Below are 27661 nucleotides of genomic sequence, written 5' to 3'. Positions count from 1 at the left end.
TGGTTTTGGTGATTTTGAATAAAAAAAAAAAAAAGTCAAATGTATGCAAACCAACAGAACATACCCCACAGAAAGATTCCTCCCTGCAGTCACTGTTCTCAACTTTAAAATATTAATCTCACTGACTTTGGCTTCTGGGAAGATGGAGTAGGTATACTTTTCCCTATTCCTCCCATTAAATATAACTAAGAACCCCATACATCATATAGAAGATAAGCGGAAGGAGATTCCAAAAGGTGCAAAAAAGACAGACAAGCTAGGGACCTAGAAACTCAAGGAAACACAAAGAAGTGTGTTCCCTGGATTTCATTTGCCTCATGGCCCATTCTTAGACCTGAGGAAGAAGAAGCAACGTGCAACAACGTGGCTCAATCTGTACACAACTGTGCTGAATGAAAAAAATCAAACCCACAAGTTACATAGTATATGGTTATGTTTGTGTAACTTTCTTGAAATGGCAAAATTATAAAAATGGAAAAGAGATCAGGGGTTATCAGAGGTTAAGGAGGAGGGAAGTGGGCGTGGCTGTAAAAAGCCACCCTGAGGGAACTTTGGAGTCAAGACTGTTCTGTATTCTGATTGTAGATAACGCGCTATGGTTTTGCCAGGTGTCACCACTGGAGGAAACTTGGTAAAGGGTACACAAGATCTCTCTGAATTTTTTCTTATAACTGCATGTGAATCTTCAATTGTTTCAAAATCAAGTGTTTAATTTTTTTAAAAAAAAATCTGAGCCACTAAGTTTATTTGATTAGCAAACAAACCTCTCATTGCATCTGCAGTTAAACTGGCTTCTTTCCACCAGTACAACCATTTTTTAATTTTTTTTAAAGTGCCTTTTAATGGGTCTTCACCTGCACATTGAGGTGGCTGAAACAAAATTTTCCCATTGAGAAAGTGATGAATGTGTTTCTATTGTAATATTTGTTTTGTATTTTCTTAAAATCTTAAACATTAAAAATATTCTGTACAGCAAATATTCTCATAATATTTTCTAAAACGGGGGAAGAGAAATTCACATTATAAGAATTAGCCAGCACAATCACTAAAGTTATCAGGTGATAAGAAATTTTTAAAGAAAGGTAGCTCAATAGTCAGCTTTTAATTTAGATATACAAATAATCTGATACCAAATATGAGGACCTCTTTTACTATAAAGAATCACAGCCCTCCCTCATATACCTCTCCTCCCATATACTTATTGATATTGGTATATCTTCAATTTTCATTTAGTTTGCACATTTTTTCTATAAATTTTATTTATGAGCTTTATTTCCTATTTAAAACTGAGTGTTTGCATATTGATTTATTATTTTTAAAAAGAATGAGACTTCTTCCATAACTGATATAGTGGCATGCAGGACCTCTTTTTAGCCTAAGTTGCCTTCTATATTTCAGCTATTAGCCTGAGAATGCTGAACTATGCTAAGATTCAGAACACACATCCCTCAAACTCTGATAAGGATTTTTAAATGCGTGGCACCATCAAGAGGCAATCGCTTGTACTGCCACTCTAACAAGAACCAAAGGTTTGCTCTCAAGTACAGAGGAACCTACTTTTAATAGCAATTGCCATAGACTACTGCAATATTAAATTACATTAAGACTTTAGCTCTGTGTTTCCCCAATGTGAAGTTATTAGATTATTGCTAAATGCTAATTTTTCCCTTTCCACTCCTTTTCTGCCCATCTATTTCTCCAATTTAAGAAGGAAAAAAGAAAAAAACACTGTGACAATTTTTTTTTTCTTAGTTAACAGGACAATTGGCAGTCCTAATTTGCTTATGATTAATTTCTTCAATATTAATAGCATTAATGAAGATGTCAGCTATTTGCAGAGAGAAAGTCCTTGCTTTATTTTCTAATGACCCAAGGTGATCTAATAACAGATAATATTCTTCTTTATATTACCCATAGGTTATAGGTTTACTCTTACTTTATTTAGAAACAAAGAAATGCTATTTACCTAGAGAATAGATAGCTTGTTTAGGCAGTAGGCAGCATCATCAATTTAATCCTGTGCTGTCCAGTTATTATACTTAATTGCACCAGGTTTGCTTTTTTTTTTTTTTTTTTTTTTAGCTTTTCTTAACATAAAAAACTTAAAATTACATACATGGCTCACATCTGCAGCTCACATTATGTTTCTGAGCTAGATCTTATAAACTATTCAAGCAAGCAAGATCCTATAAACCATTCATGAAAGTAAAAGAAGGTAGAGAATTGGTTGTTTCTTAACCATTAGACTTAAGAAAAGGCTCCATAGAAACAATTCAGTCTAAAGTTTAGAATGAATCTAAAGATTAAATAAATTAATGTAACAATGGCCATTCTAACCCAAAATATAGGAAGAAAATCATCAGTTCTAAATACCCCTTTAAAAAAATCTGAGCCACTAAGTTTATTTGATTAGCAAACAAACCTCTCATTGCATCTGCAGTTAAACTGGTTTCTTTCCACCAGTACAACCATTTTTTAAAAAATTAAAACTGCAGCCAGGATGTAGCAAGCGGAAGGGCCACATCAGAAAGGAGATTTTTTTCAAGTCAGACTGGAGGACAATATAGTTTTCAATACTTAAGTTTACCTTCATATTTCAAAGACATTCTTTTTTTTTTTTTTTTTTTTAAGGTTAATGCTATGACTAAGCAACAATAAGCATTCTTTTAACATTGGCCATTCTTCTACCCAAACAAACAAACAAAAACCTGTCAAACTTACAAAACAGCTCTGCACAGCCAAAAAGGTCTCAATGCTTAAGTTGTTTTTTAGGGTCAAGAGTCACTAGGAAGAGTGGACAGCAAGAAGCAAATAGAGAAGCAAAACACATCTATATAACTTTCACCTGATAATGCTCATTAGTATTGAGTTCCTAAACAATATTTTCTAATTACAAAATTAAATAATACCAACCTGTTTACTCCCTGTTCATTATAATAGTATCTTCATTTGACCACCTTTGGGAAATTAGAGAACATATACATTTATTTTTTAAAATACCAAAACTCTTTAAATAAATATGCTCAATTATACTTTTACTTAATTCTAGAAACATTAGATCTACTATCTGCTCAACTATACACAAGTAAGACTCTGGGACCTGTAGCCTTGGTTTTTGTATGACCTGGGAGAGCACCAATTCTTAGAAAGAATGCTACAGAATTCTCAAAGTAAAAAAAATTAACTAATTTTTATCCTTTTATTTTTAATTGAAAGTTGGAAGGGGGTTTCCCCCTTTTTGGGAAGTGAAAAGAATGCATTTAAGCTGAAATGTTCCCATTATTTTGTATAGAGATTCACTGTTACCTGGAAGGAAATGCATATTGATCGTATGGGAACCAGGGTGCAACCTATAGCCACAGAATAAGGAAAGCCATAATGAATGTCATGAATGGGTATTGAAAACTTTCAATTACTATTTTCAGAAACATGTATACAGTGCTTCCTATACTCCAGTCATCTGGCTAAGAGGTGAATATACAGCAGGGAGCGAACAGGCATGGTCCCAACATCTCGCAAATTACAATTCTTTAGGTATAAAGTGCTTGCATAGGAGCTATAAGAAGAACACACCTTCCAAACATTAGAGAATTGCTGACCCAGACATTTCACCTATTCATATAACTACTATGGAAATATTAAAATGTGCCTTGAAAGAAAGCCAATCTTCTCTTCAGGGAATGCATATTGGTAGAGTAGGTAAAAAATCAGAAAACCTTACTTCATGGTGCCTCATGGGAGCTGACATCACATTGCATGTTTGAGAAATAAGTCTCAAGTGTGGCCCTACATAGTTCTAAGTGACAACAGTGCTGTTTACCAAGGCACTGCAGATGACCATCATCAGCCAGAAAAAATTCCTGAATTGCTACAGTGCAATTTGTGGGAATCCACTGGTTTTCCACAATAGAACACAGATGCTTTTGGCAACATAACCAAATGAATACTCTTAACAGCAGAAGGATTTACTTTAAGTTTTTTATTTTCCCTTTTTCTTCTTAAAATGATTTTCATTAACCTGGACCGGTAAGAGGTCCTGGATGACCATCACTACCTCTAGATTATTGGAGGTATGCAAATATCAAATGGGGTGAATAAAAGAATATCCTATCTACTTTATAATGATATCTCTAGCTTCTAGAACATCTAATTTGTCAAATAATCAACATCTCAGTCCTCTACAGATACCTTATCCATTAACGTCCCCTACTTGGGACATAGCTCAGAATGAGGGAGTTAAAATGACTGCTCACCAGCCCAAACTGATGTCACAAGGTCTAGAACCGAAGTGCACACATTTCATGTGCACAGGACCCTCTCAAGACCTCATTTGCATTTAGTAACTTTCAGTTTAGAACATTTTAAATCAAAGCTGGATATCCGGTTTCTAAAATCAGAAAAAAGAAAGAAAAGATTGGCATAACGACAAAAGCAGCTAAGAGCAAGAAAGAAGAACGAAAAAATTATGAAAAAAAAATCAAAAAGTCTCCAAACAATAAATGCTGGTGTGGATGCGGAGAGAGAGGAACACTCCTACACTGCTGGTGCGACTGCAAACTAGTCCAACCTCTGTGGAAAGCAATAATGGAGATACCTTAAAGCGATACAAGTGAATCTACCATTTGATCCAGCAATCCCATTGCTGGGCATCTACCCAAAAGATCCAATGACACTCTACAAAAAAGACACCTGCACTCAAATGTTTATAGCAGCACAATTCATAATTGCAAGGCTGTGGAAACAGCCCAAGTGCCCATCAATCCAAGAATGGATTAATAAAATGTGGTATATGTATACCATGGAGTACTATTCAGCTCTAAGAAACAACGGTGATATAGCACATCTTATATTTTCCTGGTTAGAGCTGGAACCCATACTACTAAGTGAAGTTTCCCAAGAATGGAAAAACAAGCACCACATATACTCACCAGCAAATTGGTATTAACTGAGCAGCACCTAAGTGGACACATAGGTACTATAGTAATAGGGTATTGGGCAGGTGGGAGGGGGGAGGGAGACAGGTATATACATACATAATGAGTGAGATGTGCACCATCTGGGGGATGGTCATGCTGGAGACTCAGACTTGTGGGGGGAGGGGGAGAATAGGCATTTATTGAAACCTTAAAATATGTACCTCCATAATATGCCGAAATAAAAACAAACAAACAAAAAAACATAAACATCTCAAATAGTACAGCAGCTGGGGGCTATTTAATATAGACTCAAAATGGATTGTTTTACCTCATCATAGGTCCTTGGAGGTTCATAATTATTGTTCAATCTTTAATACTCAATAAAATTACCCTAAGTTTTAAAATCAAGATTGAACAAATAAAGAAAGATCCAGCTAGAACACCGATATTATCGCAGCAGAGCTAAAAATACTACAGTTATGCTGCTTAGTGAACCAGATTTACCCCATTTGGTTTCCTCATTAATAAGTTAAATAGATCTCTGTCCTCTATTCATTATTTATACGAGCTGTGTTTACTTTTTGAAAATTACGCTCTGACAATTTGGAGGTCCCAATGAAATGTTCAAGTGACTCATCCTGTACAGTCAATTAAACTGCACTGCCCATGAAGAATAGCTCACGGGCTGCAAACCTAGGCACATCTTTTCTTAGCTCCTAGAGTAAATCCCAAATGGCAGTAGAACTTTACCTTCATTGATTACCTATTATGTACAATTTTTGTTTTACTGACTCTGTGCTTTTATTTTTGTTTTTGATCCCTGGTCAAATTGGATCAGGGTTTTGGTCTGCACACAACTGATAGTTATCCCATTGATGACAGTGGGGACTGAATCTGGTTTTGCAGTCTGAGCACTTAGTGCTCTGTCAGGTAGCAATGAAATCTAGCCTTGATCAGGTGAGAGATGACAGAGCATTTGTTTGTTGTTTTTGCTGTTTGTAATTTGTTTGTGTGCTTTTTTATTTATATAATCAGCTCAGGAAAATATTTTGGAGACCAATGGAAAAGCAATCAGTCTTTTGAGATCTGGAGGAGTGAGATTTTGTGTTCCAGCATTTATTTTTGCTGTGGAGTTGAAGCTGTAGGACTTAGGCTATGAGCTCTTTGTTTGTCTCTGTACCCAAGAAAAAAATCATTGTGTATAGGTGAAATATTTTCCTCCCTCCTCAGGATAATAAATTAAAATAGAGGAGTTTTGCAATTCTGATTGGTTTGTAGAGACTAACAAGTATTTAATAGATCTAACATTCCCAAAATTCTAAAATAAGGTGAAATTCAATACTTTAATTGTGCTGTCCTTTTAAGAAAAAGACCTTTCTCAAAATTGTTGACTCAGAAGCATTTTTTCCCCATTAGAAAACAAGTTTGCACAATTAAAATGAATCCTTACACAAATCAGACTGATTTGATAATTTGGTTTAAAAACAGCTATATGTCTTTTTCTTGTTTTATCAGTGTATAATATAAGCAAAATTTTATTTTTTAAAAAAAGATTTGGATGTTTTATGATAAAGAGACTAGTTTATCTGAGCTTCTGAAATGTCTTCTATTAATTTACTGAAAATATAAGCTAAGATTACTTCCATAATATTAAGACAATTATCAAATTTGTACTCACCTACACCAAAATAAAATTGTGGCAAACCTTTTTATACCAACAGTAATTATGTTCTGTAATGCGTCCATTTGAACACAATTTCCAAATAAAATAAAATAAAATAAAATAAAATGTATGATAAGCACCCTGTTAATATAAAACTAAAATGTAGTTATCTCTATTAAAATGACAGACCGATCTTGGAAACATCAGCCTATGCTTACAAAACATAGCAAAAGGTTATTCTTCTATGTAATCTGCCCAGAGAACAGAGATTCTCACAAGAATAACTTTTTGTGCTTTGTGCTACTTAAGATATGTCCTTGCATATGTAAAATTAAAAAGTTCCTCATTTCTGGATGATTTAAGGTTTCCTGCTTACCATAAAATAATTTATTATCACTTTATTAACTAGACAAAGTGCAAACATTCACTGTTCTCAGGTATCCACAAGCCTATATTATTCAATTGGTCTCCTCTGATTGATATTTGATTCTGCCTTCTCAAGATCAGACAGACCCTATATTCAGAAAGAAACATTTTTTCCAAGATACCTTATACCTGAACTATCTTTAGGTTTTCCCAGAGGATCTCTGGGCAATTACAAAGATTTGTTCTTTAACCTTACAAAAAGAAAGATGCTAGAAATAATTACATTTGTTTGTTATATCCTTTAGTTTTAAGTAGCCCAACATTATCAAGAATCGTGTAAGAAAATCTGTCACATCAAATTAGAAGCTCAGCCTTCCCTAGGATAATTTTGTACAGGTAAAATATTAATACTAATAATGCTCAAAGGTTGTGCACTTTACAAAAAGGCCCCAAATATTTCAATCCCGTTGCTCTCTGTAATTATGTTCTTACTCTCTGTAATTATGTTCTTACTCTCAGGGGAAACATTGATTAAATAAGACCAACTTCTTATGCCCCAATAAAGAATTTTAACTCTCCTAGCTGATATTGTTTACCATAGCCACTTACTCCTACATTTACCAAGTGGTCTCTACCTTTCTCTTGTGTTTGCCTACAGACTACTATATGCCTTTAACAAAGAAAGACAGTTTCAGAGCCTCGTGGATAGGACTTTACCAGGTACTCTTAACTTCTGATATTTCAAAGAACAGACTTATGGATAGAGGCTTCTGAGCTGGCATTGCATGGACAAGACTGAGACAGTACTGGCCAGCTAAATCAGAATCTATCATCCCCTTCAGAAGCTGTTTTATGACTAAAAGTTTAACAAAATTAAAAATTAAGAATATGTTGTCCCTTTTACTGGATGTAATCAGACAAATAGACTATGCAACTAAGGCCAACCCTAGAGTGTCAAATTTTAAAATAAGCCTCATTTCATCAGGTATGATAAGCCCACCATTAAGGATGAGGGGTTATAACTTCATATTTAGAGCAAAATACCCACAAAGCCTTCCCAAAAAGTTGAGCCTGTTTGTGACTTACACCAGCCCAACCTTACAGGTAGTAAAGAAGGTCACTTCCTAGATTGCCAGGAGCCTTAGAAGATTTGGAGAATCTGGAGGAAAGAGAAATTCACCAGTAATTAACAAATGATAAAGATGAAACCCAGAAGAGGTAAATTTCTTGAGTTTGGTTGCCTATCCTTGGAAGAATAAAAAGGAGCATGCATTCAAGGAAGATCTCTGGAGTGAGTGAGTAAGCATAAATTCATTTTAAATGGAGAAAGACAACTCAATCAATTTTGTGAAGTGTGGAGAAAAGTTTGAGTGCCATTGAGACAACCCTTTCACTTTCCAGACAATTTGCTATAAAGACAAATTCACTACCGAATTTCCACCAAGTCATGATTTTGCTGACTCAGACTATCATAACCACACAGATGCAAATTTAATGAATAAATAATACAAGTCAACATTTCCCCAATCTTAAAAGAAAAGTTTGTAAGACCTGTAAGAAATTCAGCAAAACTCACAACTACCTTTGTGATGTTTTTCAAGAATCTATAATGTGACAACTCTGCAGAGCTACCTCCTATAGACTTTCACAATACCCACAGGTGCCTAATAGTAGCAATCGGGGAAGAGGAAGAAGAGCAGGAGAGAGTCTAGGAAGGAACAGCAGCAGCTGGCGAACACGGAAACTCTACACCCCACATATCCCTGGAGTCTGCCTCCAAGGCTGCCCTGTAGATGCTGGCCAATGAAACAGTGAGGTCAACAGATGCAGATTACCAATCGCTCCATCTCCTGCTCCCTGAGTCTTTCCTCCCTCTGCCGCCGATGATAATCCATCAGGTCGTCACGTCCAGAAATGGAGCTAATGCTGCTTTTCCGTTCCCGAAGGACAGGCTGAGGCGTTCCTGAGGCCTGTCTGAGGCTGTCCAAATCAGCATCATCAAACTCCACCGAACCACAAGAGAAGTTCCTTCTGGCCACAAACACTCTGTCCGGCTCTCCGGGAAGAAATGAATTGCTCGGACTCGTCCCCGAGTAGGGAGCCCTGTCAAAGTCGTCAGAGGCACAGGAGGAGGTGGAGGCCAGAAGCATCTTCCGAGCCACTCGAGGACTGGCAGGGACACTGAGGGTGGAACTTACATAAGGGTTGCCTTCAGACACAGAGGTTTTGTAGGGTAAAGCCCCTGAGCTTAAAGAAGAAAAATTAAGGTAATTGTCATTGTCTATTATGCTATGAGGTAGATCCTTTTCCCCAAGTTTTGGTCTTTTGGAATTGCCCAGAGAGTTTCTTGGAGGCAAGCTGAGAAGTGTCAGCTGGTTCTCTGTGGCTTTGTACAACCTGGGAAGCGACCGGCTATAGGCTCCCATGTGACTCAGGCTGCTGCCCGAATACTTCCTAGTTCTTAAACTGATGTTTTCAGATGCTAGCTCCTTGTGTCTGGCTAACTTGGGTTGAAGTGTCACGTTGTCTTGAATGTTCATTTTCCTGGCTTGCTTTGGGCTTGAAGGCATGCTCGCTGCTCCAGATCTGCTGACAGGAGAGGGGCCGGCATCACTCAGAGAACCTCCATTCCACATGGTCAGGAGTGAGCCAGATGCCTTTCGACCTTCCAGGCCTCCAAGAAAGTAGACATTGTCATGTGATTTATTCCTGGAGCTGTATTTGGAATAGGGAGGCTTCTCTGAAAGCCTCAAGGCCCTATCACCATCCCGGCCAGTATAATGATCAAAGTCCACTCTCCCAGGTGGATATCCACTGAGGGAGGGTGCAGTGTTGAGCAGAGCAGTGGGAGGTTTCATGGAAATATTTTTGTCAGTTCCATCACAAGAGAACTGCCTGCTTCCCTGGATTTTGACCAAGGAGGGGCTACTTCTGACACTGGTTCCCAAAGGAGAAGGGCTTCTCTTAGCAGGCACAGGCTGTGAGAGGGTTAAATAGGAGCCAGAATAGTCTCCATTGGCTTTAAATCTCAGACTGGAAGAGTATTTCTTTGGGCTGATGCTCTCCATCATGTTTTGGGAATTGTTCTCAAGGGAATGCTCCACAAAGTCTTCCTCTAAGCTACCATTTTGTAAATCCAGCTGTTTTTGGATGTGGCTATGCTCTGCCATGATCTTGCTGGAATCTGTAAAGGAATAAGAGAGAAAGTTTTACTTAAAAAAGATTTAAAAAGAACAGTCCCTTGTCAGACCTACATCTGAACAAATAACCTTGCAATTTAACCTAATGCAACTAACAAATACAAACTCTGTTTTTACTAATAAACCTATTCAAACCATACTGCAAATTGAAGAAGAATAAAGGCCACTGATCTGGGGTGTTTACTGTACAAAAGAAAAATTATTCAAGAGGGCAACATTGATATTTGAGGGAAACAAATCTCTAACCAAGTGAAGATGCAAGATTAGGCTGGAAAAAAAGACAATCTCCTTTTAAAATTCTACTTTTTGGAGGACCACCTGCTTCCTGAGTGTTGAGCAAATGCCCAGAGGGACAATGCAATGGACCTTGCTTCAGTTGCCTCTATTAGAATCATTAACTGCTCAGAAATAAACTCCTGAGGAAAAAAATTCACATTTTGGCAAAGAAAAAAAATTTCATGTTAGACATTGATCAGTAACATGACAGTAGGAAGCTGGTTCTTTAAATGAGGCCTCTGGGAGTTATCTTCTCAAGAAGAAGACTTAAGGTTCCTGTACTCATCAGAAAGAGGCAGGTAATAATAGAAGGAAAAATGTTCCCCAATTTATTGCCACATGATCAGGGTGGTGAATTTAAAAATCTGAAACTGTTGTATCCTTAAAATTCCCTGGTACCCCCCCAAAATGCACCATGCTCATTCTTGACATCAAACCTTCTCCTCTAGCATAAATACCTTTCTTCCTCTTGTGTACCTATCAGAACCCATCCATTCTTCAAGGTACAGATGAGGAATCTATCTTCTACAATTAAAAAATTTTTTTTCTTTTTGAAACAGACTCTCACTCTGTTGCCTGGGCTAGAGTGCCGTGGCATCAACCTAGCTCACAGCAATCTCAAACTCCTGAGATCAAGCAATCCTCCTGCCTCAGCCTCCCGAGTAGCTGGGACTACAGGCACGTGCCACCATGCTCAGATAATTTTTCTATATATTTTTAGTTGTCCAGCTAATTTCTTTCTATTTTTTTTAGTAAAGACAGGGTTTCGCTCTTGCTCAGGCTGATCTTGAACTCCTGAGCTCGAACGATCCGCCTGCCTTGGCCTCCCAGAGTCACAGTTAAAGTTTTTAAGAAAATTTATGGACCCACAAGAACATGCTTTGGAACCCAGTTTGAACAACATTAACCTAAGAAAATAAAGTTTTAGTCTATATCTTTGAATTACAAACTATCACAGCAAATCAGAAGGCTTATATTTCTAACTGATAAAAAGATTTTCCTTAGATTATCATCAAAGAGAAAACATAACTAAAACATTCTCATTGAACTCGTACACCACTAAACTATCCTCAAACCCTCAAGCACCTGAGACAGTAATTATTACATCTCTGGTCTATATATAAACAGTATCCTGCATAGGTAGCAATCAGTTTCATAATGTGGCTGTCTCCGTAATGAGGCGACCAGTTTAAGGAAGAGGGCTATGCCTAGTATTTCTATTTTATCTCCACCCCTCTGACTCCCACTGCCCATAGGTGAGAAACTCAGTGAACACAAGTTTTCTTTCTTCATCACAGCCTTCCTCACTCTCCCCTAGGCAAGGACTGAGGACCTTCAATAGACTTGCTCAGCTTCACAGACCTTCTGGGCACATTCAGGCAGCCTAGTAAACAACTGCTTTCTTCTAGGGTCAAGAAGCAGTGAGGCTGCTAAGTCCACAACTGCCCATAAAGGTACCCCCTCCTCCAATAAACTCTGCCTCAGTTGGGTTTCTTACCCTCCAACCCAAAGCCCTGCTTGGATGGATATAAGCATCATTTATCTTTTTAAGTGAACCTCAAAAAAATTGAGGTTCTCCATGATATTTGACTCCCAGCTGGGATCTGGTCCTGCCATCTCGCTCTTGTCAAGTCTTTCATTCGTCAGGGACATTGTCCTCTCTGCCTCCAAGACAAATGTCCTTCTTAGCATTTGTCATCTGCTGCCAATTCTAACTTTAAAAGCAACACCAACATGGTTTGAGCCACACCTCACCAGGCCCCCCTAGAGGCCTGAAACTAAGACAGCTCCTACTCTTGGTCCCTTCTATTCCAAACTAACTTCATCTCTGTTTGGTTGGCCATATTGAAATTCCAGCAAGTCTTGGCCAATTTTCTCAAGTTAAATATTTTGGAATTAAGAAAACAAGGAAATAGATGGCTTCTAAAGACATTACAGTGTTATTTATTATAATGGGAAAAATACTACAAATGTTTCCAAATAGGGAAAAAATGGAATAAACATTGATACATCAAATAAGAGAATATTACACAATTATTTAAAATCATATCTGGAAGTATATTTTGTAGCATAAAAAGTACATTTATATAATTTTAAATATATTTTTAAATGAGTACAGTTTTTTTAAATATAGACACTCATACACATGGATTATACACACACATGGGTATATCTGTGTATATGATGCCCACAATGAGTACAGTTTTCTTATACAGTTTGCCCTCAAACAATATAGGTTTGAGCTACACAAGTCTGTTTAGATGAAAATTTTTTTCAATAAATATATTTGAAAATCTTTTGAAGATTTGTGACAATTTGAAAAACAGCACAAACTATGTGGGCTAGAAATAGAATAAAATAAAGGAAAAATGAGGTATGTCATGAATGCATAAAATATTTGGAGATACTAGTCCATTTCATCATTTACTACCATAAAAATATACACAAATCTATTATAAAAAGTCAAAATTTATGCATATACAGACTGTACATGATGCTATTCGCAGTAGAGAGAAATGTAAAAAAGTGTAAAAATGTAATATGCAATCATAACTGCATAAAATTAACTGTAGTCCATACTGTATTATGGTAATAATTTCATAGCCATCTCCTGTTGCTATTGTGTGAGCTCAACTTTTACAAGTATCCACCACGAGGATAATCACCTCTGTGTGAGCAGTTTGTCTTTCCAGCAAATTGCCTATTACAGTAAAAAGTGATCTCTTACAGTTCTCACGTATTTTTCATCGTGTTTAGTGCAATACTATAAGCCTTGAACAATGCAATGAGACTTACACAAAGTGCCCCTAGAGATGCTGGAAGTGGTCCCAAATAACAGAGAAAAGACATTGGAAGGAAAAGTTTAATTGCTTAATATGTACTGTAGATTGACTGAGGCCTGCATCTTCCATTGCCACCACTTCAAGATAAATGCATCCAGCATAAGGACCATTGTAAAAAAGGAAAAGGAATTTGTGAGACTATCACTACAGCTATGCCAGCAGGCATGAAAACCTTGCATTTTTTGTGAAATACCTTTTTTATCTCATATTGAAAATGCAGCTTTTATGTGGGTTCAAGATTGTTATAGTAAAGTATACCTACGGACTCCTAAGATTTAAGAAAAGGCAAAGTCATTATATGACTACTTAAAGTAAAAGAAGGTGAAGGATTTAAAGTTGGAGAAGTTAATGCCAGGAAAGGATGGTTTGATAATTTTAGAAAGAGGTTTGGACTAAAAAAAATGTCAAGATAACAGGAGAAGCAGCTTGTGCTCACCAACAAGCAGCAGATGAGTTCTCAGAAGCAATGAAAAAAAATCACTGCAGAGAAAGGGTATCTGCCTGAACAGGTTTCTAATGCAGGCGAAAGTGCCCTACTTTAGAAAAAACAAAAATGCCACAAAAAACATTTATTAGTAAGGAAGATAAGTGAGCACCAGGATTTAAGGCAGGAAGGGAGAGTCTAACCCTACTGTTTTGTGCAAATGCAGTCAATTTTATAATCAGGACTGTCTTTATCTATAAAGTTGGTAAACCCCAGGCCTTGAAGGGAAAAGACGAACACCAGCTACCAGGCTTTTGGTTGTACAACAAGAAGGCCTGGACCATGAGAGCCTTTTTTCTGGACTGGCTCCATCGTTGCATTGTCCCTGAAGTCAGGAAGTCTCTTGCCAGTAAGGGACTGCCTTTCAAAGTTCTTTGGATATTATGCATTGCCCCTGGCCACCCAGAACCCCATGAGTTCAACATCAAGGACAATAAAATGGTCTGCTTGCCCCCAAACACAATGTCTCTAATTTATCCTCTGGATCATAAGGACCTTTAAGACTCAGTACTCATATTACTCTATGGAAAGGATTATCAATGCTATGGAAGAGAACCTTCATAGAGAGAACATGAAGAAAGTCTGGAAGGATTACCCCACTGAAGACACCATCATTGTTGCACACACACAAAAGAAAGCTATGAAAGCCATCAAACCTGAAACAATACATTCCTGCCTCAGAAAACTGTGTCTAGCTGTTGTGTATGATTTCACAGTATTTACACAGAGCCAATCAAGAAAATCATGAAAGAGACTGTGGATAGGGTAGGGGAAAAAAAGGTGAGGGGTGAAGAGTTTCAAGCTATGGTTCTTAGAGAAATCTAAGAGCTAACAGACACCACACCAGAGGAATTAACAGAAGACCACTGATGGAGATGAGTGCTTCTGAACCAGTGCCAGACAATGAGGATGATGACATAGAAGCAGCAGCGCCAGAGAACAAACTGATATCATCAGACAATCTGTCAGAAAGGTTCCAATTATTCGAGCCTGCTTTTGACTTCTTTTACGACATGGACCCTTCTATGATAAGGGCACTGAAACTGAAGCAAACAGTGGAAGAAGGACTGGTACTATATATAAAAACATTTTTAGTGAAACGAAAAAGCAAAAACGTCAGACAGAAATTACAATGTATTTCCATAAAGTTACACCTAGAGTGCCTGCCTCTCCTACCTCCCCTTACACCTCCTCTACCTCTTCCGCCTCTGCAACCCCAGGACAGCAAGGGTAACCCTTCCTCTTCCTCCTCCTCCTCAGCCAATTCAATGTGAAGAAGAAAAGGATGAAGACTTTTACGACGGTCCACTTCCACTTAATGAATACTAAGTATATTTTCTCCTCTTTATGATTTTCTTATAGCATTTTCTTTTCTCTAACTTTATTGTAAGAATATAGTACATAATACATATGACGTACAAAGTATGTGTTAACTGACTATTTAAGTCATCGGTAAGGCTTCCAGTCAACAGTAAACTATTGGTAGTTAAGTTTTGGGGTAGTCAAAAGTTTGAAATTCTCAACTAAGTGAGGAGAGGGGGTAATGCCCTTAACATCCAAGTTGTTCAAGGTTCAACTGTACATACACCCACCTGTACACACAGGTGTTCAGGACAAAATTGTGGGAGTCATAGTTGATCTCCTCTATTACTAGCCCTCCTTCCTCATTTTACCCATCAGCAAATTCTATCAACATTGTCCTTAAAACATTCTGAATCTGATCCCTTCTTACCAAGTCCACAGGTGCCTCCCTAGTATAAGCCAATATCTCCTCTCGTCTCCTCAATATGCCTATTTTCCTACACCAACAACAGCAGAAATGGACTGGAAGAAATCATACCCCCAAATTAGTAGTGGTTTCATCTGGGTGGTGGTATCACGAGAGATTTTTAAATTGTCACTCTCATAATAGTTTATATTTTCCACATTTTATATAATGTATTTGGGTTGTTTTGATGATCAGGAAAAAAAAAACACTAGAAAATAATCTGTAGTGACACTTCATTTTTAAGTTAATGAGACTCTCATTTTTCCTTAGCTTTTGCTCAATTTTTAAGTCAGATATTAGTTTTTTTTAAAAAAGTGTATTTGAATGAACTTGTTGATCAGACTAACTTAATATGTAAATATTTGAAGATTTTGCAACATTTTTTCCAACTTTTCTAAATGACTCTGGCAAAAATGTTAACTATACAAATTTATCTATCCCACTCTTTACATAACCTAAAAAATTTAAAAAAAATCAAACATAACACTTCCTTAACATGAAAAAAGCTAAAAGAATGGTTATAATAAAGTCTCCAGATGTTTGGGGAACATAGTTTAAATAATAAGTATTCTCATTTTTTTAAATGTAGCTAACGTTATTTCCTTATTTGAAGAGGTTCTGCTTATTATATAGAAAAAAAAATCTCAACGGGTAGTTTTAGGTACTTCATTCATTAAATACATGCCTACTACATATCAGATATTTATTTATCAGGCATTAGTGTTGCTTACTAACATTCCAGTTCTCCTCCTTTCAGGAACAGAGTGAAGTTGCTCTTCCTCATCCCTACTGTGTTAGGTATGGCTATGTCCCTTGCTTTCATCAATGAAATATGAGAGAAAGAACCTGTCAGTTCCAAGCTGAAGCATCAAGAACCACAGCACCATTCATCAACTCCTATGCCTTTGCTCAGACAACTAGCCTTCATCCAGGTTTGTGGAGGCTTTGTTAGCCCACACCTCTGAATGAGGACAACATAGAACAGTGTCCTTGCCTACCCAAGATTGTCTTTAACCACTGAGATTTGGGGATTGTTTATTACTATCAAAATGCTAGCCTGGGCAACACAATGAGACCCCATCTCTGCAAAAAAAAAAAAAAAAAAAAAAATTAGCTGGGTATGGTGGTTCACGCCATACCTATAGTCCTAGTTACTCGAGATGCTGAGGTGGGAGGACATTTGAGCCTAGGAGTTCAAAGTTACAATGACCAAAGATTATCTTACTGCACTCTGGTCTAAGTGACACAGTGAGAATTCATCTCTAAAAGAGAAGAAAAAAGGAAAAAAAAAAAAAAAAAAGAAGAAGAAGAAGAAAAAGAAAAAGAAGATGCTAATCTTCATTAAGTGTCTACCTTAAACCAGACTCTGAGCTAGGCACTGGAAGATATATGGTAAAAGATACCATTTCCTGCTTTTACATAGCTTATAGTCCAAAGGGAAAGCAGTACATATGAACAAATGATTGCTATACATACCTTAACAGAGAGGACTGATTGATAGACTGGTAAGAAACATGGAATGGGGCTAACCCCATGAGAGTAGCAGTCCTGGGGAGGTGACAATAAAAAGAAATGACAAAGAAGCCCACTGAAGGAAATGGAATCTGGTAAGTATTATCCAATGGTAGCATAAAGCCACTTCCACACCTAAAATTTTGTGAGTTCAGGGATATAAACAAGATTCCACACACATTTGAGGTCAAATCACTGATACATCCAACAAACATCCTGTCTCTGATACGATTAAAAACAAAAATTGTATAGGAAAAAACAAGTTATTTTTGATATTATGGTTCTTAAAAATCTACAGATGTAACTCTCCTAGGATGAACTGTATTTAATAACCATGTATTTCTCCTTCATAGTTATCTAAATCCTTTTCCATCTCCATCACCAAGTAAGATATGCCCTTCTAGGTCCAAGCCACAAGCCTCTCCTAAGAGTGGTTTAACCTCAACAGCAATCCTTCAAATGTTTAGGATGTTTTAAGCAGAGACACAAAAAAATGTCTGCAAGATGTTATTAATAGAATAGACAAGAAAAGAATTAATGTCAGTTAGTAGGAAAGACTTTGGCTTGAAGGGAATATATACAAAACAGGAAATAGAACTAAGTTAGAAAAGGTATTCTCAAGGTATGCAGACACAGCAATCCAAAAAGCGGGCCAATGTTTTATCATTAAACAGAAGTCAAAAGCTAAGCACCAAAGCCCAAACTCTGCATTTTAAATATGTATCCCAACACTACAGCTCAACACCTCAGGCCAGAATGGATACTTAAAAGTTTAACTTTTGACTCAGCCACATAATATGCTGATGTTATTTTAGATAATAAAATGTATTAATATAGTTGAACCTGCTTGCAGGTTGCAAATACAACTTAACCACTTGAACAAAGAATTACCAAACTCTGTCCCTTCTTTATTTGAGCTAATAAAACTATAGAGTATTAAACTACTACAGGTTCCCTACTACCCATAGGGTGCCACCACCCTCCTGACACATACTTTTTTTAAAAAAAAATCAAAAAGTGTAATTACTGATGCAGATTGCTTGGCCAAACAAAATATAACGCGAAATATTCCAGAATACTATCAGCTAAAAAGAAGATCAGTTTTACGGTCTCTAGGGAAGAAACAAGCAGGACATTTGCAAATAATAAACCACATCTGAGAAACAGTCATGCGACACGTCTGGACTATCCACATTTGTAGAGGAAAGTTACAGAGGATTGGGATGGAAGGACATCCCAGAGAAAATTTAAAGGGATATTCACATTTGATACCCTAATTTTTCAGTTCAACCTTATTTGGCCTATTAAGGATGTGTAAAAAGGTATACATTTAAAGGCTTACCACCAAGTACAAAGAAGGAATTCCCTCATTTTCCTGAAGCTCAGTTTACCTGCCATAGCTAAATGCATATGTATATTTATCTCAACTCAGTTATCTCTTATTCCCACAAATCAATTCAATTCAAAAGGTAGAGAATCAGCCAGATTCTCCACAGCTGATGACACCTCTCTCCTTGCCTATTTCCAGAGCACCCTTTTCATTTTAGGTGTCCGTGAGCGCAGGCTAGAAATGGAAAACCCATAGGAAATGTAGACCAGTCACGTCCTTGGAATGGACCTTTGGGTGGATTAGGGTGTGGGCAAGGAGAGTAGAGAAGCAGGTGGGTGAAGAACACAGTGAAAGGGTTTGGGTTTACTTCCGGGGCAATGAGGGAAGCAAGGAGGGAGAGATGTGACTGCAGGCAGAATGCATCAGAAACTGCAGTTCAGAGGAAGCAAGCAGAGGCAGAGCTGGGATGGTGGGAGGTGAAGGAGAGCACTGCCAGAGGCACTGCCCAGGTGACAGCAGGAGGGAGGGAGGTGGGGAAGGGAGGTCTGTGCTAACATGTGTAAGGGAGGAGGCAAAGAAGACGCCAAGGCTTACAGCCTGTCTTCTTGATCTACGCTGATGTGTTTATTTTGGATTTCCTGTATATTTTATGTAAACAAAAAAGGGGTCTCAGTGACACTGTAAGATCCCTGCATTATGTTACTGTGGAAGGAAAACAGTCCCGAGGGTTCTAATGGCTACATGCATTATTACACGCGTATCCACACAATGGGCTGGAGGAGGGAGGAGCGCATCTGGTGCCCATCTGAGAGAAAAGGCAACCCCGGGAAGTCTAAACGGGAAAGAAGTTAATGTGTGTTGAAACGTCTGCGTTTACTTTCCAATCCATAAATTTAATCCCCGCAGTGCTCTTGTTTATCACCTGAAACGTATATCATCCCATTGTCAATCAGAAAATGCCACAAGTCATGAAGAGATCTCCGTTATCACAGAAAGTCACGGTACTTTTTCCCTAGAGAAAAAAATAAATTGCTTGAAAAACCAATCTCAGGGATCATTTTTAAAAGTCTCTTGGGAGATTCTCTTCTCTTTGGTACAATTCTCGTATTTGTTTTAAAATGTAATTCTCCAGCTCCCTTTATACCACGTAACACCACAATGAAGCCGGTTTTCGAACTATAAATCACCAACAGTGAATTTACAACAGCATTGGCTGCAGGGATCTTGGTTTCAAGGTAATGAAAACATACTCAAGGAGCAAAGTTTTAAAAACAAACCCATTGAAACAAAATGTTGTGTTGTGCTGTGTTGTGTTAGAGAAGAGGGACTAGCCTGCATAAATGCAATTATCCAGGTAAATATACTAACCGGATTCCTAAATTATACAATATGTTACTTGTCATTTTACATTGCCATGTACAGATACTGGTTAGTATGACCCATTACAGCAGGAATTAATCAAAGGCAGACTGCAAGAGCAAGTGATAGAAAAGTGGAAATCATTTCATATGGTTGGGAAAATGGGGAGGAATTTACATTTTACAGAAGCAAATTCAGGAAAAATAATTTCAAAAATCATAGTGTAGGTCAAAATTTCCACTGTATAATAAAGTTTGAGTTTACACCTCTGCTCTGCAAAGGTTCTTGGAGCAGAGATGCAGATTCTGGGTGCACATTTTGTGGCAGAAAGAGGTTAATAGCTGGTGTTCAAAGCTCTCCTAGCACACTGGTGGTCCACAGGCCGGTCTCTTTCAGCACTGATGTTTACGATACGGCAATGTTATGAATAAAGCGTGCATGATGACATGTAATTGAATTCAGACACCAGCTTAGAGCAATCCCTCAGAAGCAGCATGTGGATTCTGTGGGGTAGTTCTGTGGTGACCCATGGCAGCAGATGGGGCCTGAGGGGAAGCTTGTAGAGGATTGAAAAAGAAAAACTGAAAAATCCATTTCAACCCCAAACTCTAAGCTTCACAATGAAGAACAATGGACATAAAAACTGTCCACTTTTTCCACTAATCCCAACATCAAAACATGAGGAAGAGCGGGCTAATTAGAAGCTGCAGGAACAACCACTTCCTTCTCTAGCAATATTTTCGTTTCAGAAATCCAAAGTAGCCTATTTCCCCATCCATCAAACACCATCCTTAGCTAAACCCTTAGTCCCCTCAGCTCCCCCTCTGCAAACTGATCCTCCTACTTCACAAATATTTCCCTTCATCCCTAAATCCTCCTGTCTCCTCCATCTCTGCAAACAAGCCTCACATCTCACATACCCCCATGCCCATAGGCAAACACTCCCCTCCCAGCAAATATCCCAGATCCTCTCTCCTTCCAATATCCTTCTCCACACAGTTTTTGCAAACATGCCTAACCCTGGGCCTTCTCAATGTCTCAAAAGCCATTTCCTCTTCTCCCACTCACTCATCCGGCTTCCTAACCTCCCATTCCTTTAAATTCTTCCTCCACACTCAAGATTTTATATCCCAGCACACAGAGAAAAAGACTTTGTTTGTTAGGAGACATAGTACTCATATTGTTCTTTTTGCAAATAAACACAGCAGCAAATGGATTCCAACTCCTCTTCCTTTGCACCATGTTTTTTCACTCAAAGATCTGCTTATTTGAACACAATAATTATTACCCACTAGATATAGGTAGGTAGGTTGATAATCTCCAAGGATGATGTTTTCATCTCTCAAAAAGATCCAAAAAAAAGCAGTTCCAGGGGAAGAAATGTATTTTAATGGCAGAATAAGGAGGCCTGTTTTATTCTTGCAGACTGAGCCTATTACAATAGGCAGCCGTAAATCCTAATGTGTGTAGACATGTGCGTGCGTGCGCGCGCGCACACACACACACACACACACACACACACACACACACACACTCAGAGGGACAGACACATGCTGTCCACATGCCCACAGCAGCCTAAAATGCACAAAAGCTTTTTGGGACTTCCAGAAGGGGCTCTTCAGGATCCAGAAACAAGAAGTGTCTTCAACTCACCAGGTGTTGGGAGTGACACACAGCAGGGCTGGGGCGAAAGGTGAGGGCCACTGGGCACTAGAATGTGGATGTGATCTGCTAGGACATAGATTACACAGTTTCTTTCTTGGTTTTCTTTTATCTTTTGAATTTTTACTTTACCATATTCTGAAGGTATCTAAAAGAAGAAGTAAAGAAGGCCATTAAAGAAAGAACAAAAGATTCAAATGATGCTAAGGGAGAAGAAAGGAGCCCAGGGGGAGTGGAGAGTGATCTGGGATAATGAGAACATTGAATGCAGATGGAAGAAGTGGGGACAGAAAGTAAAAAGCAGTTTCAGCTTCTTCTTGTCACAATAATGGAGTCTAACCCCAGGCTACAGTTCCCTTCTGTCATCCCCAGCTACTCAGAAGTCTAAGTTCTGTCAAAAAAACAACTCCAGATGGTATTCAAAGGTTCCTAAAAGTAATCACAATCAAAGGCAATAACCATGCTGCAAATGAGGATCTTAATCTCCCGTGATCAGAGATTACTTTTAAGTCAGTCTAGATGGTTTTATATCAGGAATTCTAAAGAATCTTAGAGGACTCTGAGTGGAGAGAGTGAACTATCAATTACAGGAATTTTTAAAAAGTTTTTGTACTAGTCTCCTGAATAAGACTAGTCTGTAGGAACTTTAAAATATTCTTTAGACTATCTAAGGAATTTGGCAGCATGTTTCCTGTAATAACTCTCTTCAGCCAGGGAGGAGAGCGAGGAGGGAGGACAGAAAGCAGAAGCGACCTCAAAAAACCTTTGGGTAATTAAACTTTCTTCCCACTTGCAAAATTCCTGACTTTTACCTAAATCCTCAAGATGTGACTTTTATCAATTGGGTTCACATTTGTGCTTTTGCCATTTTTAAAGCAGGTATAGCAATATTTAAAGAAGAGACAATATCAATTCAATAAGTTTTGATATATCTATAATAAATTAAGTTCAACACAGTTCAGATTAAAAGTATGCTGTCTGATTACAGAAATATGAAGGACAAAAATATGTTTAAAAACACCACAGTGATGCAATTACTTAATTCTAGAACATGGGAAAGTTTGCAGGAAAAAATAAAAAGAGCAGACCAGTATCTTTAATCAGCAAATGGCAAGGGATGGGGGGACAAGACGAAAAGAAATTCCAGACTGAAGAGACTCAGGACACATCCCAATTAAATGCAATGTGTGAATACAGTTTGGTATTCTATTTTGAACCATTAACCTATTTTTTTTTTAATGTACAAGACAATTTTATCACTGACTGGAAAACAGATGATATGCAGGGGTTTTTAAAGGTGCGATAATGATATAGTTATATTTAAAAAAAATCCTTATCTCTTAGAGATGCATTGGAAATTATTTGTGAATGAAATACTATGGAGTTTGGAATCTGCTTTATAATAATCTATGTTTTGGGGAGAAATGAGATCTCCATATGAAATAAGATTAGCATATGTAAATAACTACTGAACTGGGTGATGGTACATGGGTCTTCACTGTATTATTCTTTTAGTGTATGTTTTAAGTTTTGTGTATGTTTAAAATTTACCATAACAAAACATAATTTAAAAGAGACACATGCATTCTGCATGTCAAAATGAATACAAACATCTATACTAGCTTAAAGATTATAGTGACAATTTATAAAGAATGGGGTTATATCAGTGGCTCCTAGGTGATTTTTTTAAAGTATGAAATACTAACCTTTTATCATACTGAATTCAGTTCCTAAAAGCTAATATTTTTTTTAAGTACCTGGGATAAATCTGAATGCAAATGAATTGTCAAGATTTTAAGTAAGCAGGACATTATATTTGGGATACTTGTAAGATAATGCCAGGTGGGTTACCTATCATTCCTGAAGAAATAAAAACCATTTCTTCAGAAAGTTAAAATGCAAAAGTATTCACAAATACTGTCGAACTTGGCATGGTGGCTCACACCTGTAATCCCAGCTACTTGGGAGGCTGAGGGAGGAGGATCTCTTGAGCATAGCAGTTGGAGGATGCAGTGAGGATGGCTGCACCACTGCACTCCAGCCTGGGTGCTAGGCGACAGAGTGAGACCCCCACCTCTTAAGAAAAGTCCTGCCAAACCCTCCATATACTAAAGAATTCCAGCCTCAAAAAAAAAAAGTTAAAATACTCTCTCTCTCTCTCTCTCTCCCTCTCCTTACATATTTATGCAAAGGAAGAAACTCTGTAGAATTTTTAATTCTGTTACTGCTTCTCTGAACGTAGGAAGTTAGAGATCTGTATTTTTAGAGTTCTTCATAGAATCTTAAAACAGGTTTAGTTTCAGATAAGCATTTCTAAAATTTTCCCAAATAAACCAAATATTTTTTATTTTTGATCACTGGTAAAATTTACCCCAGGTTTAGGTGACTCTGGCCAATTCCCCTGTTAACCTGGAAGAGTCCTGCTCTATTATGTGATCACCTGGTGAAGATAAAGCCAGAGAAGCAGAGAGTCACAGAATAAGTCACTTGGAGGCAGAGGATATCTAATATGTACTGTACTTCACATACCCTTCTTGAAGCAGAGGGGTATTCCAGGAAAAAAAAAAAAAAAACCCTTTGAGCCTTTAAATGTAAAGCTAATTTTGAGCAAGAAAAAAATCAAGCCCAGGATCACATGGAGATGATGATGTTCTCTCTTGACCCTGAAACTGCCTCTATCGTGGACTTGAATTGGAAGCTGAGCAGAGTCAATGGGAGCAAAACTCTCTGGTCTTTTCACCATCCTGTCCATTCTACACTACTGATAAAAATACACTCCCTTAAGAGTAACATTTGATTTTTCCAAAGTAACATTCCCCCGACCCAAATACTTGCTACAATCCCCATTACTTTACCCAATACTTGTGAATAGGAATATAGTCAGGGCACAAGTAGGCTCAGGAGAGATGAAACAAACAGAAGTTATCTTCCTTAGTTATAATTTTTTAACTAAAAAATTGGGTGGGTGGGTTTTTTAAATACTATAAAGTAAGTAATAATGATGATAATACCATTTCTTCATTACTTAAAAAGTTGATTATACAAAGTGGGTCTTATAAGACAATTTTTCTCTTCCTTGCTACCTACCTTTTAACCACATATTGCTTGAAAGGAGAAGAGAAAGATCTTGAACCAGCAGATATCAATAAACAGTTGACTAAGTTTAATTTAATTTTAATCAACGCTATTTTTACAACTCCGGCCAAAAGACCTAATAAAGGAAATGGTTACATTAGGATGTTATTTTTATTGTAATGGCCAATCTAGTACAAAGAACACTGGGCAGGCTGCCAGGGACATGAGTCAGGAGACCAACCAGTCCTTGTCCTGGTTCTACCAACTAACTAGTAGAAGTGAGATCTGGAGCAAGTCACTTTGCCTGTCTTCACCTTGTTTTAGCAGAAGTTTTCCCACAAAAATGATGAGGGTAAACTAGATGTCCTTTCTGCTCCAACTTTCTGAACTCCCACAAATACTGATTAAATAACACAGGAGTACCCGTTATATATATAATGCAGGAAATGGAAATGACTACAGAACAGAAACATGTTTTAGTGATAAGGTGGCAGCTACCTAATTGGGAAAAGATTTCACCGGTACTATTGCCCATGACATTCTAAAGGCATGATAAATTGTTTCAGCATAACATGGTGGGAAAGAGGACTGGTCAATGTTATGTAAATGCAATATAGTATCTTTGATTCAGCACGATGCATAAAAAATGTTTTGTCTGCATTCCTATGGCTTGCAATTTCCCTAATGAATTTTAAGCTGTTTTTAAAAACCTACTTCTGCAATGACGTAAGCAGTGTGGCAGCCAGACATCACTTCCCAGTCCCCTCTGAATATCTCTTGACTATGAAGCACTATTCGGACTGTGTGTGCATTGGTCAAAAGAATGCAGGAGCTGAGTTTCCTTTGCTTTTTACCTAACCTAGGTTTAGCAGTACAGTGGTCAAGAAACAAATTTTGGGCCGGGCGCGGTGGCTCACGCCTGTAATCCTAGCACTCTGGGAGGCCGAGGTGGGCGGATTGCTCGAGGTCAGGAGTTCGAAACCAGCCTGAGCAAGAGCGAGACCCCCGTCTCTACTATAAATAGAAAGAAATTAATTGGCCAACTAATACATATATAGAAAAAATTAGCCGGGCATGGTGGCACATGCCTGTAGTCCCAGCTACTTGGGAGGCTGAGGCAGGAGGATTGCTTGAGCCCAGGAGTTTGAGGTTGCTGTGAGCTAGGCTGACGCCACAGCACTCACTCTAGCTTGGGCAACAAAGTGAGACTCTGTCTCAAAAAAAAAAAAAAAAAAAAGAAAGAAAAGAAACAAATTTTGGAAAAATTCTTTTAACCTTTAGTTTTTTTGCTATTTCATGGGCTAATGTGATAAGCACACTGCCATCTAGGGAAGTCACATGAAATGTGTGAATAAAACATATCTAAGAAAATGATCAACATCAATTTCCACTGAACTTCAGATTTAGCAGCAAGTCTTAGAAAGGCTGATCTGGCTCAATGGAGCAATGGAACTAAATATTGGCATGCACATTTTTTTCCTCTTGCTCTTAATTTGTAAAACAAGGAAAAGCAATTCATCTAATGAAATCAACCTACACACAGTAAACAAATATCTTTTGTAAAATGGTTCTCAACAACTTCTCAATATAATTTCTCCTGTTACCCTACACCTTATTTATCTGTTTCTTTGTACACTAAGTGTCCGAAACCTCTAGGTTTCTTGCACCTCAATAAAATGATTTTTACACTTGGGTTTCTCTTATTGACCACTTGCTGCTATAGAAAACAATCTTGCCTTTTAAGCAGATATAACACAAAGCTTCTTTTCAACAATGTCTAAGAAACATCTCTAAATATCATGAAAACAATTGTGTACAAATTATCCCCTGGAAGGTTTAAATTCCTAGGTGACACAGAGACCAAGTTCTGCCTTACTAAATATTTACTTTGAAGGGATTTGAAAATCTGAGCTGCCCTTTTTTATTTCATTTATTTTTAAAAGACAAGAGTCATATTAATAAATCCCCAATAAATATTCCCAGCCAACATTTTTTTAAATTACTCATGTCTCCTCTCCCATCATCTGAAAAAAGAAAAGTAAGAAGAACGGCCAGATGAACGGTGACAATGAAAAGGCTGCTACATCCTTTTAAATGTAGCACCTGCAGGGGACAGACCACTTAAAAGAGCTATCACTTTTGTGTCATTTCTAAATATACAACTGTGTACTTGGCTTGCTGTGGAAACAACAACAACAACAAAAAACTACCTCAGTACTATTCAGAGCTCTTACCTCTTCCAGGAAAGGCATACTAAAAATCTTCCTATATTGCCAGAATCTATGAAATAGGGGGATTAGATAAAATAACTACCATGGCAGGACCACTTGGCACACAGAGCCAGAATCCAAAATCACGGGCCTAATGGCTAACCATAGTAATATAAATATGAGAGTACACACGTTTGTAATTGATCAGGTCCTGTGTGCAAAACTTGTCTGGTAATTAAAAACTCACGGAGACAACTCTCCTGTCTCTAAACAGAGCCATTCACAAATACCATACTTTTAAAACTTTCCCAGGAAATTGACAATAACTTCACATTACTATCATTTTTCCCGCCAACTAGGAGAACAGATGGACTGGTGGACACTGTGGGGTGTACAGTAAAGTACAATGGAACAGGAGTTAGGAGATTTGGCTTCCAGGTTCTGCCACTACCTTGCCCCAGTGAGTGGGGGTGGGGGTGGGGCAAAAGATGCAGAGGAGGGGATTTCTAAGGTTCCTTTTACCCTAGAATTATTTTGTGCCACCTGCCCAAAGAGTAGTAAAGCTTGAATTGTCTTCATATTTTGAATCCTCCTTCTAAGCAACTGAATTTATCTCAGATATCCACTCATCAGCTTATGAATTTCTCCCACAATTTCTGCAATATAAGCTCATTTCCTTATGGGCCAGATGTCTTTCTTTTTTCCTTCCATACTCAGGAAGCCTCTCTCATTTTCCCTTCTCTCCAAGACAACTCAACTCATTCATGTACTCTACTCTCTTAACTGATAAGGCAGGGAGGGACAGAAAATCTCAAATGTTCCATTTTGTACCTGCACTCAAAAGCAGCATCTGCTATGTCTGTGGAACCATCTGTTGCCCACTTTGCCATGGAAAGGATGGTGTAGGCATAAAAAGTGGAGTGTCACAGGTCACACAATGGAATTATCCCTCTCTTGGTGCGGAGGCACCCAGGCATGTGCACCACAGTCACCATGG

The 27661-nt window shown here is 37.9% G+C and overlaps 1 protein-coding gene across 16 annotated transcripts in view; it reads right to left on the bottom strand.

The window, feature by feature from the left end:
- PHLDB2 (pleckstrin homology like domain family B member 2) overlaps positions 1-27661 on the bottom strand; it is a 210363-nt gene that overhangs the window by 69651 nt on the left and 113051 nt on the right. For all 16 annotated transcript variants that reach the window (XM_076001337.1, XM_076001341.1, XM_012787448.3 and 13 more), the window contains one exon: positions 8781-10129. In XM_076001337.1, coding sequence (XP_075857452.1) covers positions 8781-10129 — 1349 coding nt within the window. The remainder of the gene's footprint in view (positions 1-8780; positions 10130-27661) is intronic.

Source organism: Microcebus murinus, chromosome 1, assembly GCF_040939455.1.
Source record: "Microcebus murinus isolate Inina chromosome 1, M.murinus_Inina_mat1.0, whole genome shotgun sequence".
In the NCBI taxonomy this organism is placed as follows: domain Eukaryota; kingdom Metazoa; phylum Chordata; class Mammalia; order Primates; family Cheirogaleidae; genus Microcebus; species Microcebus murinus.
Note: the sequence above shows the minus strand (reverse complement) of the source record. Positions and strands in the feature narration are given on the sequence as shown.